The 16,611-nt window shown below is 35.2% G+C and overlaps 1 protein-coding gene across 7 annotated transcripts in view; it reads left to right on the top strand.

The window, feature by feature from the left end:
* Positions 1-16,611, top strand: part of DMD (dystrophin) — a 979,946-nt gene that overhangs the window by 645,066 nt on the left and 318,269 nt on the right. For all 7 annotated transcript variants that reach the window (XM_059839939.1, XM_059839938.1, XM_059839941.1 and 4 more), the window contains one exon: positions 11,674-11,909. In XM_059839939.1, coding sequence (XP_059695922.1) covers positions 11,674-11,909 — 236 coding nt within the window. The remainder of the gene's footprint in view (positions 1-11,673; positions 11,910-16,611) is intronic.

Genomic DNA, 16,611 nt, shown 5'->3' with positions numbered 1-16,611 from the left:
GCACCGCTGTGGCTTAATGAAGCTGGAATTCATACTCACTGCTTGTAGTACACAACATAAGAAACAACTACTGGTGCTGCTAAAAGCATGCTATTCATGAGTCTGTAGGCTTTTGAGGAAACTTAACATTAAGCAAAATCATGTATGTGAAAATACATACCTTGATAAAATAACTTAAGGTTTAAAACTAAAATCCACTTACCTCAGAAGCTGAAAGTGCTTGTGTAGTGCTAGTGCATGTATTGTATGCATCTGGAATTTTCTTTTGTTTTCAAAATGCATAGTTGAGTTTTTTATTATTCTGTCCTGGGTGAAGGATGTACAGATGGACATAGCAGTATTCTGCTTTATGAAGTCTGCCCTGTTAAATCTCTGACATGATATTTGGTTTAATATTTTCAGTGGGAATGAAGGATTCTTTGTTTAGGAAACTATAAGCATTGAAATGTATTCATTTCCATGGACTTCAGAGCTGGATTGTGTACTGTTCCACTGCCTCTCTAAAAACACATAAACAATTTGTATTTAAGAGATAATCAGGAGACAATGACAAAACTGTAAGAAACAAAATGACAGCAACAAGCTTTGGGCAAAAAAATGCACAATAGATACACTTTCTTTTTTGTCATATTTCAGAGCTAATGTTCTCTGAAGCAGTCATTGTTTATATATTATACCCACTCTTTGAGTGAACACATATGCTGTGGTTCAGCACTGTTTCTCAGAATTTCAAAAAGCCAGTCTTAAAATTCCGTGTGCACCTGAGGTATTGCAGTATGTGTATTCACAGGGCAAATTAACAAGAAATGTTTTTAAAAACAGATATTTGAGTGTCTATATCGTTTATAGCAGCTGGCATAGTATAATTGAGACCAAGAATAATCAGATTAATTCTCTGGGAAAGACTGAACAATCTGTGGGTGTGGGAATCTACAATGTTTTCAATACTAATGGACACCTGTGTTGATATTAAACATTGATATTAAACTTCTGTTGCACATAGTCTTCACTATTTAAAGGAAGTTTGATATCGGCTATCAAAAAGCTTTTATGAGGGATATGGTAGAAAACTTAATTTTCTAGAACCATTCTCCAGAGAGTTGACCAGGTTAAAATCCACAGCATGCAACTGTTGGGACAAGTAGTTCTTGTGAACCATTTTGGTTCACTTTGGTTACAGGACACCAGTAAAGAAGATCACTCTCATGAGCTGCAGTAGAGAGAAATACTATTTCCAAGAATAATCAGGTGTCTAGAAGCATATAGTTTCTGATACTTGTGCATGTTGACTCTAAATGAAATATCTGCTTCTAAAATTAGCTATAATTTGGTGTAATGCTATGAAAAGTTTTACCAAAATAAAATGCAAGAGGGAAATTGAATATGTAAAAATGCAGTAGGGAAGTATCACAGAGAAAACCTTGAGCTCTTAAAACATTAGAGTCCAGTAACAGTAGACTCCTTTTTTCAGCTGGCTTAACAAAGGTTACTCATGCTTGTATAAGTGGATTAGAAAAGCAGCAGATTACTCTCTTTACCTTTTTTTTGGATAAAGGAATAAATAATGGTTTATATAAATAATTTTAGCATATTTGGTTTTGAGTAATTTTACTTTACAGACTCATGTAATGAAGAGGTTCAGAGATGCCAGCCTGACATGGCCCTGTTATGGGTAAATTGCCATATATCTGTTTTCCCCTTTATATTCAGGAAATAATTGTCTAATTATTCCATCTGATTTCCATTAGGAAGCTTTTTTACTTCTCACGTATGTGACACATACAGCAAATAACAATATGGCACAAAACTGAATCTGTTACCACTTGATTGGGGATTTTTCAAGGTCAGGACCCAGTTTCACAAGCAGTTCTATTTTTCAATACAGCTGACATCAGACACAAGCTGAAGACAAACTTGTCTAATAAAGCTTTCAGATTCAATTTTCTCTCTGCATATAGCTTCAGGAATCTCTGGAGGTCATTCACAGCATGTGCTGTAACACCAACAGGGAGAAGTAATGAAAAGCATCCATATAAAAAGCTGACACTCTGCCTTCCAAGCTGCATGAATAAAAACATAATAAGCAAGTTTAGAAACACAAATCTCTGTTATTCTCAGAATTTTTTTTTTTTTTTGATCTTTATAACATATCTTGATTTGAGGATTTGGTTCTGGTTTTTCTGACAGGTGAAAACACATGCAAAATATACTTAAGCCACGAATACCCAATTTGAAGAAAACCAAAGGTTGCACCTTTATATTTAACATTCTGTTTCAGGGATCTGGTAGTAGGTTCCCCTTTGAAAGATCTGCAATAAACAGGTGTGACAGTGCAGTTTACAAAAGGAATGTAAACTTCTACTTGCTTTTTCAGGGCTCAGCTGATTAAATATAACTCACTCTGGGGTACAAAGAATTTTTATTGTACTCATACCTATGATGAAACATAAATCAGAAAGTCAAGACAGGAGTTGGCTGCTTTGCTGTTGTTAAAGACAATATGGAACCAAGATCTACTTTTTCTGTTTTGTAGCAAGTTGTTGAAGCACAGCTGTCAAGATTTATGATGTAAATAAGATTAATGCTATCATTAATCTTTCAAACGAGCACATTTACCTATTCAATTTTTAAAATACAATCTGGTATTTTCTTCTCAGGAGCAAGTTTGCAGCTTGTTTTCCTTCATTTAATGTCTTGATCAATAGTTAGTAGCAGCAGGATATGCCAGATTTATTTTGGTTAAATCTAATGAAATGTAAATTATGCCATACTGTAGAATTCTTCAGACTGTTATTCATAACACAGATTAAGTGAGAGCACAGAACTAAGTTGCAGTTATGGTTGGACTTTTTCTATATGGCTCCAGTAATCTCAGCAACAGAATCAAGTGTTGGTAATTTTTAAAATATCTGGCAACTATCATTTTTTAAAACACAGACAGAATCAAAAATTTAGATTAGTTTATTCTGGAAGATATGGAAAAAGGGATTAGAGTTCCTAGCAAAAGGGTATCTGTATTAAAATGGTAGTTTATGCCCTTTTTCAGTTTTTCTGCCTAAGTTTCTAGCTTTCCACCTTTAAATCACTTTTTTTTAGTAGTGTTTTAAACCTACTTTCTCTCCCTCTCTCTCTCCCTCAACAACCCAATTTCTTTTTATTCCAACAACCCAAATTACTGCGATATTTGACTATCAAGATAGCATCAGCCTGCAAATAGCAGTAATCTCTCTATTCTGTTTCTTTTTGTATAGTAATTAGGCCTATTGACAATTACATTGTGTGACAATCTCTTTAATTTGTTAGGAAAGTAGAAAGGAACTGGAAGTTCTGCACACAATCCTCTTGACCTGTCTGCTCTCTGTTGACTTGTCTCTTTAAAAGAGAGAAGCAAGCCATCTTTTCCTTGTGAAGGGAGCAGTGCTCAGGAACATCCTGGTCATGCCCTGCCTGAGTCTTTGCCAGCCTTCCTCACATTTCTGTCCTGAGTGGGGCTGCCTCAGAGTTAGGTCTGCTCTAGGGAGACACAGCCAGCCAAGGAGTGTGAGCAGAGTGCAGGCTACAGGGAATGAGGAGCAAAGCTCATAATTGCTTCTAGGGCTTCTGCCCTAGTCAAAAGACATGAGACAATGACAGAAGGACTTGCTCCTTGGAGGAGGAAAAAAATGGCAAATGAAAACCTCTTCTGTTCCAGCTGTAAAATTCTTTAGTCTGATACATATGAGGTTTATCACTGAAATATCAGACTGCTGTCTTTGTATCAGTTTGGAGCAACAGGGGACATGCAGTGGTGGGGATAAGCAAGGAGAGATTACTGCATTACTGATGTTTTACTAACAGTAGATTGGTGGGCAGACCACGCTGAAGTTCTCAAAGACAATTCTTCATAGGGTGAAAGTAAAATAGAGGTTATTTTGACCTGAAAAGTAAGCATAATACGAGAAAACTTGACAAAGGTTTCACATTGTGACTGGCGAGATATTTTTGCAATCATGATGAAAGAACAGAAGGTGCTCATAGTGATTTCAGTAATTCCTTTTTCAAAACAAAGTGACAGTGGTGACATTGCCTTTGAACAGCTGGTTTTAATCCTGCAAAATTTTCCACTTGAAGAATAAGGGTAGACTTGGAGATTTTTGGATGAATTCTCTATTTTTGTTAAATTAGCTAATAACTGAGCTCCAATTATTTCACAGCTTCTTTAAATCTCTTATTATCTTAATTTTTATTAAACTACAAGGTACCTAGAATTCAATTGGCTTCTTATTGTTTTATATCTGTGTACAATTTTTACACCCTTTTTTCAGATTTCCCCTTGGATAAGATAGCAATTTATGCCTGTTAAATCAATAAATAGAGCTTACAAAAATTAGAAGAGGTGATTTTTATGAGACTGTAAAGGCTGGAGCTGATGGCAGTATGGTTTTTTCCTTGTATCAAAGAATTAGTTGTGAAAATTCAGTTACATGCCAATAGTGGTGCACTGGAAATGTAAATTGTTGTCATATAGATTGTCATCCCATTGAAGACTGCATACTAAATCAAGGAACTTGTTACTTTTACTGACAAAAGGAATACTGAGAAGTGCTTGCATCATTTGTGACAGATGTTGTCACAACGTTCTTTATAAGGCAAGTATGTGACAGAATTTGATTTTACAGCACCACAACTTCTGTAGTACAAAACATTCATTTTCATGAAACTCTTTTGTAACAACTGCTCACTGGAGAAGACTCTTATCCTTTGGAAAAAGACAAACATCTTGTGTAGTGGTATAAATAATACTGCTTTTAAAAAAAGTGTATGAGAGGTTCTTGGGCTACCTTTCTTTATTTTCTGTCTGCTTAATTCTCACACTCACTGAAAGGGATCCATTCATACCATAGCCTTTTGCTTTTCAATTTTTAGTGGCCCCATCAATCATGCTGAACTTTGCCTAAGGAAAGGTTCTTGGGGAATGCCATGACAATGCTATATTACTAAAAGGAGACTGAACTTTAGAGCAGTTTATCTTTCAGAAAGGTTTGAATGGAACAATAGGTCCAAGCAGATTAATGCTACCTCTGTTTACTGACATATATTACAATCTTCAGTTGGTTTTGGACTACTTGTCCCTGGTTGAGTCACATTCTAATTAGAATCAAATGCTGCAGATTTAGAGTTATTTCCACCACATGTAGAGCAGTCAATTGAATTCTTTATGTACACTGTGCCAGGATTATTTCCATGTATTATCTTCTTTCTTAGCTGCTTCCTTCCCAAAGAATTCTCAGTTATTACACTATTTCCAATTTGGTTTTTATAGAGTGTTTGGGAACAGAGCTCTACAGGACCACAGAAAGACTGAGATTGGAAGGGACCTCTGGAGGCAATCTGGTCCAACCCCCTACTCAGGCAGGATAACCTAGAGGAGGCTACCCAGGATGATGTTTTTGAGTATTTCCATGAGTGGAGATTCTGCAAGCTCTCTGGCTCAACCCATTACAGGACTCACTCAAAGAGCATTTCCTGACACTCAGGAAGAACCTCCTGTATTTCAGTTGTGCCCATTTTCTTTTCGCTGGTGAGCATTGCTGGAAAGAGTCTGGCTCCACTTTCTGTGCACCCTCCCTTCAGATACTCATATATGTTCATGAGGTCCCCCCGAGTCTTCTCTTTTCTAGGCTGAACTGTCCTGCTCTCTCAAGCTTTTTGTCATATAAGAGAGGTCTCAGTCCCTTAATCATCAATGTGGCCATTCACTGGTCTGTCTTCAGTAGCTCTATATCTGTGTTGTGTAAGGGATCCAAGATCTGGATACAGTTTTCCAGGTGCTGAGCAGAGGGGAAGGATCAGCTCTGTCCACCTGTTGGCAATGATCCTCCCAGTGCAGCCCATAATGCCCACAGCTCCATCACTTTCCCAGGCTTTGAGGTGAAGCTGTCATTCTCTGGGTCCTCCATATTATCCTTCCTGAAGACAGAACTGACCTTTGTTTTCTGAAGATAGAAGTGATGTTCGGTTTTCCTCCAGTCTTCAGACACTTCTTTCTTTTTCCATGATGCATCAAAGTTTGTAAAAAGAATCCTGCCAATGATTGCTGCCAGATCCACCAGCACTCAACAGGTGCATCCCATCAGAGTCAATGGATTTCTTTATATGTGTCTGGTTTGCTGAAGTATTCCCCAACCTGATTCTCTTCTACAAAGAGCAGTTTTTTAAAACTCTATCTTCTGTACATGGAAATGACCTTGAAGTACCTCTTATGACCCAGGGAATTGTTAACATTCCACTTCTAGGTATCTTGCTTACACAGAAAGTATTTGCAGAAGCTCTTTGCAGCAGCAGGTCACAATTGCTATGTGGCAATAATTTAACTTCACCCTCATGTTTCATTTGCATTATGATGCACACAAGCCAACTTATGTGGTTTATATCACTGAAATTCATAGTGTTTAGTCGACTCTACCTATTTTCTGTGTTCTTACTCCTGTTGTAATTCAGTGTTTGTGATAGAAGAGGTTTTCTTTACATTGAGTGAAAGACATATCTTGCAGTTGTGTTTGGAGGAACTTGGGAAAATGCATTGTACAATAAATGGCTTAGTCACACTCCCAGATATAAAAAGGAGGATGGCAAGAAAATTCCAGCAGATCTATCCTACGACAAAGAAAGAAAAGTCTGAGAAAGCTGACACTTCCTACTAAATTTAAAGTTCTGATGCCATTTAAAAATCTAGTAATAGTAACAGTAACATTTTAGAAACCATAATTTTCTAGTTATTTTTCAAATATAGCAGTACAGATACACTTGTAAATGTTTTTCTTTTCTCATAAGAATTTTAACCTTGACTTTTTACTTTCTTTTGAACTTCTAAGGTTCTTTAGTTTCAGCCCCTTCATCCCACTGCACAGACTATTTTAGGTCTAAACTTTAATTAATAATCCTATAAACTATCAGCTTCTTTTCTTTTACCTTTAATAATTAAAATTATATATAATCCATAATGACTTGTTAAGAGTCATAAAGAACTTTAGAATTAAAAGGTAGTCCAGGCACTTAACTTGTATATTAAACTGATAGCAGTAACATATAATATGAATGTTCCCTAAGTGTTAATGAAACTAAGTATAAAACTTGTACCCATTTATTGTCTATAAAAATTGCTATGTATGAAATATACCTGATACAGTTACCAAGTCTTCTTTTTCTAGGAATTGTTTTACTAAATATTCAAGACTAAGAAAATCCAGCATTGGTGTTGTATTAAAATAGAAAAGACTCATTTTGAAACATGATTTTTGTCTTTAAAGCTAATTAAAATGTTAATAAAATGTTAACTTTGAGATACAATGCTCTAAGGATGCATATTTTCCACATATAGAGCCGTGGGTGGAATTTTGTTGGCAATAATTTTTGATCAAAATAAAGACTTTATTTTGAGTTCAGACCACTAGGAAAAAAACCCCATTCCAAACATTCTTTGCTTTCAAACTTCAAAGTTGATGTTTGGTTTTTTTTTTTTTAGGTAATAAATTTATATTATTCATCATATTTAACAGATCTCTGTTGGCCACTATTATTTTCCTTTCAGGGCTCCTTTATGACCTGGAACACCTGGCAGGTAGCTGCAGCTCCTCAGCAAAAAGTGTTACTGGCAGTGAGCACCTTGCAGGGAGGGGCTCTACTGAATGGGAGAACTTAATGTACTCTTAGCTTTATTTCCTTAACACTGAAGGACAGACAGAGATGATGAGTGATTCATTTACCACTGGAACAAGTCCAAATAAATCAGTCTCAGAACTGTCTTGATCTCTCCAAGAAGTCTGCTTGGATTTTAAGGATACACTCATGGATGCTCTAACTCTGTAGAAAACTGGTTGCAATGCCACAGCACAAGGGAAAAAAAAAACAAAATTCAAAATGCATTTTAGTAGCTGACAGAATTTCACCTGTGTGGTGTTTTGGATATTAGTTCCTAGTCAAGCTCACAAGGATAAAGTGGTGGTAAAATGACACAGAGATTTCCCTGAATAAGCCAAACCTGCCTGGTGTGCAATGTGGCACCGAGTGAACTGCTCCCTTTTCCCACAGAGGGAATACTCACTTGTTCTGCCACTAAAGAAGTCAGTGTTGCCTGTGTTAAAATAGCAAATTCACTGAGTGATGTTGTCTGAGTGTATAGCACAAGAGACAGGTATTCTTTCTCTGCTTGCTCAGAGTGAGTAACCTGCAGCTGAGTTTCCTTGACTAAAACAAGAAAGAAGTTTAATGGGTGTATTTTACTGCTGTTCATTGCATGAAGGATTTAAGGCTGGAGTCTCCTTTAATTGGTGCTGCTCACAATGGAACTAAAAACCCAGGCTAGACCTGTAAATTGAATTAAAATGTACATCCAGTGACTGTGCTATTTCTTTGTCAAAAAGCTTTACATCTACCGAGTAGATGTAGTTATCTTACATGGTTAGAACTTAACCAGCACTAAAAGCATTCAGAAGGATGGTTAGCAATGTTCCTGTGAACTGAGGCAGTTCTGCTTAAAGACTGTGGCTTGAAAAAGAGAGTGTGGGAAGGGCTTTGAAGCTTTTGAAAGCATTGTCATTCTTCCTGTCTGTTCTGTTCCTGTTCAGTACCTAAATAAGGAGTTTTATTTGTTTTATCTTGTCAGTTTGACCCTCTCTTGAAACACAAGTCTGAAATAATCAGAGTAAAAAGGGGGAAAATTCTTTCCTTGCAATTGGCTTCATTCTGCTTTACTTGGGTTTGCATTCAGTATTTGAATTTCATGTCTCATTCCAATTATTCTAACACTTCAAGTTTAACATTACAGATTAATTTTAAGATGAAAAAAGTACTACTATACTCTCAATTTCACCAGTGTATTTCAATGTTCAAGAACAAGTTGAAAATCACACCTATTATTCTGTGGTTTATTTTTCTTCTAGTATTGTTCTGCGTTGTTTCCTTCTTTGTTAAAGAGCAGAACATGCTAATGAGAAATCACCTTAAAAACTTTTTATTTTATGTCTTAAATTCTAATTTTCCTTTTGGTTTTCATGCTTATCGTATCACAGAAGTGAACCATTATAACCTTTAAATAAATTGAAGGATGAAGTCCTTTATTTTGTATAACATGTCTCATTAGGACAGAATTTATTACTCAGATATTTGAAAAAAAAATTATTCAAGTTTTGCATTTGTAAATTAATTGTCCTGAGAAAAATCAAAAAACAGACTAAAAATAATAAGATCCCACCAAAACCAAAAGCAAAACACTGTCCCCTTTGAGTCAAAGAAACTGTCAGTGCAGTTCTGGATAAATTTTTTCAGAATGAGATCTTTTGCTACATATTGTTGATAATGTTGATTTATATTTGTCTATTATTTTTATACAGTTCTGTTAAATGAACTGTGTCATATCTCTGCTAGCATAAACCAAGAAAAATAAGGGGTAGTTGCTGTTCTAAGTGGCATTTTTGTTCTGAGGGGAGATCAACTATACAAACACTTTCTAAATGTAATTTTTATAAATAATTTGATAGCTCAAATATTCTAATGGTCAGTCAAACTGGAACAGATTACTGCCATTCTTAGAAGATGATGGTAGATAATGGTAGATTTTGACATTTTTAGAGAAGATATTATACTGGACTTTTGCACTTCTGCTAGTACCTTATAATCTTTTTTGTAATATTTGAAGTTTCTTGATGCAAAAGAACTACAACAAGAAAAAAAAAACAAACAAAATAATCAAGCAAAACCACACAAATACCAGCCCAATGGATTAAAAAAAAACCAAAATCAATAAGCCAAAATCCGGGTCAGTAAACCCATAATCACTGGAAGGTTAGAAACACCCTTTTCTGAAATGGCTGCCACTGGGGGAAAAATAACTAACTAGATATTAAATGGTGAACTTGTGATTGTGTACTCAGGTCAAAATACATGAGATGCAAAGAGATGCCTAAGTCCAGTGATGGATGTCCCAGTTTAGAAAGTTGTTCTTCTATTTACCTGAATACTGATGAAGACAAAAATTTCCTTTGAGATGAGACAGCTTCTGTTTAACCTATGTGAATGCCAAATTAGACAACTATTTTCCTGTTCTCTTAGAATCTCTGAAGTTACAGAGGAAATATGAGGCCTTGGCTTTATGGACAAGTCACTGAACCCTGACTTACTACCTGTGTTTTCATGTTTCAAACAGACTTTGCTGCAAAAGCATGAATGTCAGTGAAAAACCATCAGAATTTCAAAAGTAGTAGCAAAGAAAAAAAAAAACTTAATGTGCATGGAGTGACACTGTTTTGGTGTTTTGGTTTGCTTTTGTTGAAGACAAGCTAGCTCACAGGAAGAGGGCAGGAAACTGATTTTCTCTGCTCTGTAGGAGGGCTGAGAAAAATGCAAAAAACCCAATTTCAGTCCATTAGAAAATACTATTTGTTGGTTCGTGCTAGAAAATGTAGAACACACTCCACAGAGCTTTTATTTCAGCATTCCTGGTTTAGTTATTGCTGTTTCAACAGCTGACTTAGACAGAAATTCCAAAGTGTAGGTGTTTAGTTTCTTTTCTAATACTGTGGAACCTCAGTGAAGCAATGATGTGTTCTTCTGTTTTCTCTGTTTTAGTTTTTCTTCTTTGATTGATGTCTTAAAAAAATAAGAAAAAATTATAATTTAGTGTTGCCTCATCTGCAATAATATCATGCATGAGGGATTGCTTTTGCATCATTAACTGAAGGTCAAAAATTGCCCAACTCTTCATAGCAATCTCTCTGTAAATAGCAAAAATCAAGGAGAAAAGATCAGTCTTGAACTTCTGAATGATTTTATGTTCCAAACTTTTCTGTCCACTGGTGTGTGTCTGTGGCACCTCTCATCTCTTTTGCTGCAGAGACAGAAATGGTGCTTCAGTCTTGGATGAATTCCATTCCATTCCAAGCAATGAATAATTTAAAGATTATTTAAAACCCATAGCTAATAGATCAGGAAAAGACACTAAGAAGAAGATGTGTCTGTTTTCCTCCAAAAGAAAGGAAAAAAATCCACACATATCCAAATAATAGCACATAATATTTTGAAGTTATGCAGTGGAAAAGTAAACAACTTAGTCAAGGCTGAATTTCTTGTTGTGTAAACTTCCATATTGGCCACAGAGCCTGTGGGAAGCACTTGGTGATGACAGTAAGGGAGAAGATTTTTGGTCAGACAATTTCACAGCTAGAGTGACTTGGACACAGTGAATGAAACTTGTTTCTAAATACATGAAGTTACATGGTCATGCTATGATGTGTTGCATAGTCCAACCAGCTTTTTTCAATCTGTCTTCTGGCATAGAGATATTTGACCACTACTAGATTTTTGGAAAATTACTCATGCTTCAATGACCTTTAGGGAGGGGTTCTTCTTACACTGTGAATTTTGATAGTGTTACTAGGTCCAGCTGGTTTTCTAAAGATGGAATTAGGATATGTTGATAATTCTGGATGTTAGCAGATATTATAATAGAACTATTGAGGAAAAAATGAATTCATATTTTCTTTTAGTTTTGATTTTCATATTTTCAGTAGAGATAATAGTAAGAAATAGGGTTATTCCTGTCTTATCCTTTATATGGCATAATTTTTTAAGTACTGAAATAAACATTTATCATAATTCATTTATTCAGTAACTTAAGCTTTTTTTTTTTTTTTTCAGTAACTCCTGGTGAAACTGTTGCTGTGGATACACAAACCAGGGTAACCAAGGAAACCACCACCTTCAAACCAGAAATGCCATCTTCTGTGCTTTTGGAGGTTCCAGCCTTGGCTGACTTCAATAAGGCATGGGCTGAACTCACTGACTGGCTTTCTCGACTGGATCGAGAGATAAAATCTCAGAGAGTGAAAGTAGGTGATCTTGATGACATCAACGACATGATCATCAAACAAAAGGTATGAGAAACACTGATTTTTCAAGTTGAAAGCCTCGTGATCTTTGTTCTGTATTAAATCCTTTCCACAAGGAACACAGGAGAGATGATAGGCTGCAATACATGTGGTTGTCACTTCAGCTACTTTATCCCATGAACACAATTATTGGATGAAATGTTTAGATTATTAATTGAGGAGAAAAGGAAAAGTATTTACTATTTTCTCTGGTATTTGAAGCAGATCTCTCTATGTTTCTGTTGCTTGTGCTGTAAGAGTATGCAAGCCAGTGGTTGAAATATAAACTCCATGAGAATAAAGGAACTGCATAGTAAGCTCCAGGTTGCCAGGAAGAAGACGACCCTGTTTCACACCTTTTTTTATGTTACTTCTTAATAACTTTCTGAGAGCCTTACATGCTGCTGCTCTCCGTTTATCAAAGGCTCCTCAGTTGTCTTAACAAAAAGAGCAGCTCATTAATGAAATTGTTTTGTCAGCAAAACTGCATCACTGCATCACTTACCTTTGAAAACACAGAAAAATAAGGAAAACCATGTTTTAGGAGAAGAAAAGGCTAAATTTTAGCTACTCAGTAGCAATAAAAGTAATTTTGTACTATGCAGCTCTAAAGTAATTACCTGCCTTCTAGATTTAGCATTGTTCAATATAAAAGATTTGCCTTGCCTTCACAAAACCTTTCAGTGCTAAATTTCCATTCAGTTCAGTTCTAAACTGAGTTTAGGATTCTCAGTTTTAAGATTCTGTTGTTTTTTCTCATCATCTTCCTCCTCATAAAAAAAGAAAAAAAATCTGATTTATTGTAAGGAATATATTGACATTCTTCTCTTTGTTTAAACTAGAAATAGAGGGAGAAAAATATAAATACATTTTATTGAGACTCTGTACCAAGACATTTTAAAGAAAATATGCTGATGTCACATGGGATTCATTTTGCTTGTTTTCATATACTTCCTTTTTCCCCCAGTGCTTTAAACTATTTTTGAGAAATTTGGCTGGCTTTACCTTGTGTATGATGAACATGGTAGTTTCATCTTGATTAATGATGATTATATTTGCTAAGTAGAATTACATACTGCTTCATTAATTAAAATATCCTTAAAACAGAATGGATATAAGTGATAATTCCAATGCCATCTGCACAGAGCATTAGGTTAAAATCGTTGTTATGTCATTTGGAAAGGTTGATGGTCAAAGAAGACTTGTTTACACTTTATCTTTTAGTGTTTTTCAGAATAATTTTTGTTTTAAAATTTTATATTGTCAAATACTTGGTTCAGCAATATTCAGTTTTCTTACTTATGCCTCACTTTAGCATATTATTCTGACAGGCAAAATCCATAGTTTGCTTTCTTCTGCAGATGAGTTTTACTTAAATATGAGATCAAATTATTATCTCTTCAGAATTTCAGTTAATATTATGTACTTTTAAAAATAAACTGCTCTGAATTTGCATTTTATCTTAGTTCAGGGCTAAAATATTTTAACACTACTTCAGTCTGTTCCTGGCTGGGTAGCCCTGTCTCTTTTTTTGATACCATGCTGTGCTGGTAACAAAACCAGCAGGAAAACTCTTTTTTGTCATGCTTACCTCTCTAATTGGCTGTGCAACAGAATGTGACATTTAATATATTCTCTGATGAAATGGAAGAACCAATGTCTATATATAGACTGCAGCTCTGTTAGCTGTCTCCCTCTTCTCTAATGATCATCTTAATATCACTTAATACATGGAAATGAATGCCATGAAATATTTCATTCTTCTTGTAAATCTATCACTGGATTATTAAATGAGATTAGCATGGAAATTTTTCAAAACTGACAAAGAATTTTTAGGTTTCTCAAAAAAACCCCAAAAAAACCCTACCCTGCTTTGTAATGTGTGGAGTGTCTGCAGCAGTCTGTGAGCTGATGAAGTTGGACGTGTGGGTACTTGACTAATCTGAAAAGTCATGCCAGATATGATCTAAGTTGGAAATCCAAAAGTAGTGCTTACCTCCCCTGATCTGCACATTCCATAGAAGATTATAGGGATATTTTTCCTGTGGTTGTAATTTAAAAGTCATTGAAAGTCACCACACTGCATAGTGGTTTATTTGGAGAGTTTGTTGCATCTTTACAGGTACCTCAGTAAGATTTAATGGAAGTTCCATCCTTGTAGATTGACCTGGTATTTTTTTTAAGTCAATTCTTAGACTTTAGCTGTAAAATACCATCTAAAAAAAGCCAAATACTTCCCTTATAAAAATGCATCATTACAGAGATAAATGCTTAAAGAAAGCTGTTTCACTATAAAACATCTCTAGCTGCTCACCCAGAATTTAGAATGCTTCAAACAGCTAATCCTGTTATTGTGTTACCAAACCCTTACTGGTTTTGTGTTTTGCTTCCATTTCATATTTCAGTCAAAGCAGAGAGCCACATTTCTAATAGTAAATTGCAACGTCAGAGCAAACATTTTAAAAGCAAAGAAATCCCATATCCTGGCAGTGTATGTAACAGGCCGTTTTCCAAATCACCCAGGTAAAAATAAGTGACCTTAGGTTGTCCTTTCTTTCACAGCAGCACGTAATGTTGTTGAACCTCCATCTCTGAGGGCATTTTGGTTAAATTCACTTCAATCTGATTTTATAAAGGATCACAGTCACTAACTTTGCCATATTTTTCCTCCATAAAAGTTTAAGACATCATTAGCCCTCACTTGAACTTTGCTTGGAGCTGATCTCAGTGAATTGGCACTCTTGTGTGAATAGCACATATACGGGTTAATTATAGGACAATAAAACTCAAAAAAGACAACTATTTTTTAAAAGGGCTTATTTTAGTGGTGGCTTCCCCTTAATGAAAGAAAAAATACAAATTAAATTCTCCTAAGTGGTGCACTTAATACATAGTAAAAGTAGTGTACTAAATGAGTAGCATAATGACTGCTCATTGCTAATATCTAATTAATCTTTCAGTCCAATGGAGGTATACTTCAAGCAAATGCATTACATATTTTAGTCATCTATGATTGTTTATATCTTGTCAAACTCTGTATAATTAAACTAAAAGATACTAAAAAGTGTGTAGTAAAGATATTTAATACTAGCATTAGTGTCACCTGTGTTTGCATTAAAGGAATTTTTTTTTATTTTTCTCATCTTCTTATATAATGATGTTTTGTAGGATTTGATCCTTAAACGAAGAAACGTAGGGCAGCCTGACAAGAGACTCATGTTGTTTCTTTAGGCAAGAAATTATGCAAATAAAGTTCATGGGAAAGTCCATGGCTGTATAATATGCCATGATGTAGGGAGGTGAGGGACAAGACAAACTGTGGTTTACACAGTTGCTTCAATTCACTGTCCTTACTTCAAAGCAATCATCATGCTTTATATTTGAAGGTCAGGTGGGGGTTCTTCATAAAAGAGAAAATTGTGATGAACAGGATGATAAACTCAATTTTGGTACATTTTAGAAAAATGGAAACCTTACTTAAGATGCCAACAAGCCTTTACCCAGAAACTCTGCTTTGGCATCATATTTTGAGAAAGGTTTGCAGCAGGAATAGGTTTCTACTGAAAGTCCTGAATCACAGAGGCTATGCAAAGCTTGAAGTTAATTAACAATGCTGTTCAAGGAGATCAGGTACTATAATCTCCCTACATTTTTAATTCTGTCCATGGATTTTGCCAAGGTGCTGTCCATCCAAATCTTTTTAAATATATGTAGTTGAAAGCATGGCTTTTTTATTGCACTGAATAAACATAGATTTTAATTAGTAAAAGGTATTATAATAAGCATTATATGAATGGGATATGCCTGCTTTATTCATTGATTCTATGAGTTGAATAGGTTGAATCTTCACTTTTAGGTGCAGTAGAGGGGACTCATCTGAAAAAAAAGTATTTATGTAGAATTAGACCAACCTAGTTACTGAGACTTTTAAGCAAAGAAGAGGGAAAGATACTTTCAGGATGGATGATTTGTGTCATCCAAGAGCAGTCATCCAAAGACATGTAGAGAATTTATTTCTGTCTAATTAATTTGTCACTATTCAAAAAAGGTGGGTTTGATCATCTGTCAGTTGGAGAAGTAAACAAAACTAGAATGAGGAAATGTTTTCACTTTTAATTGTAATTTATTTTTCTATAGTTGAGAATCTTTTCCAGATGATGGATAGCCAAATAACAGCTAAGGAAAAATATTTGTTTATAAACTGCAGAAAAAAAGAGTGGGCTTAATTTACATTCCTCTTGTCTGAGTATTTTTTTATCTATCCTTTCCCATGTTTACATATCATGTATTTTACTATACCACTTAAATGTGCATTTTCATGTGCAACCTTACAATTAATATCAGCATAGATCAGAAGAATGGGAAGTTTTCTGTCCAAACTATGTTTCAATATCCATTTTTGTGGAAATAAAAATATAGTTTTTCAGACTTATATCCTGTTATTACAGAAGCAACTGTAAGTTCCAAATTAAAATTTGCAGTTCTGCATTACTGGTTGTAAATCAGTGTACTCTAGGCGTGCCTCTGTTGAATGAGAAGTTGTAGTTACAGACAGAGGCTTTTGCTATGTCCATATAGCTTATGTTAAAGTGTGAGCTGTAGGCAAGGTGGAGTCTTCATCCTTTTGGCTAGAGTACTTTAAGGTCTGCAGAGTTTTGCAGAAGTTTCATTTTAGTGACAAATGCATGAAAAGATCCATACATCCTCA

Source organism: Haemorhous mexicanus, chromosome 2, assembly GCF_027477595.1.
Source record: "Haemorhous mexicanus isolate bHaeMex1 chromosome 2, bHaeMex1.pri, whole genome shotgun sequence".
Classification (NCBI taxonomy): Eukaryota; Metazoa; Chordata; class Aves; order Passeriformes; family Fringillidae; genus Haemorhous; species Haemorhous mexicanus.
Note: the sequence above shows the minus strand (reverse complement) of the source record. Positions and strands in the feature narration are given on the sequence as shown.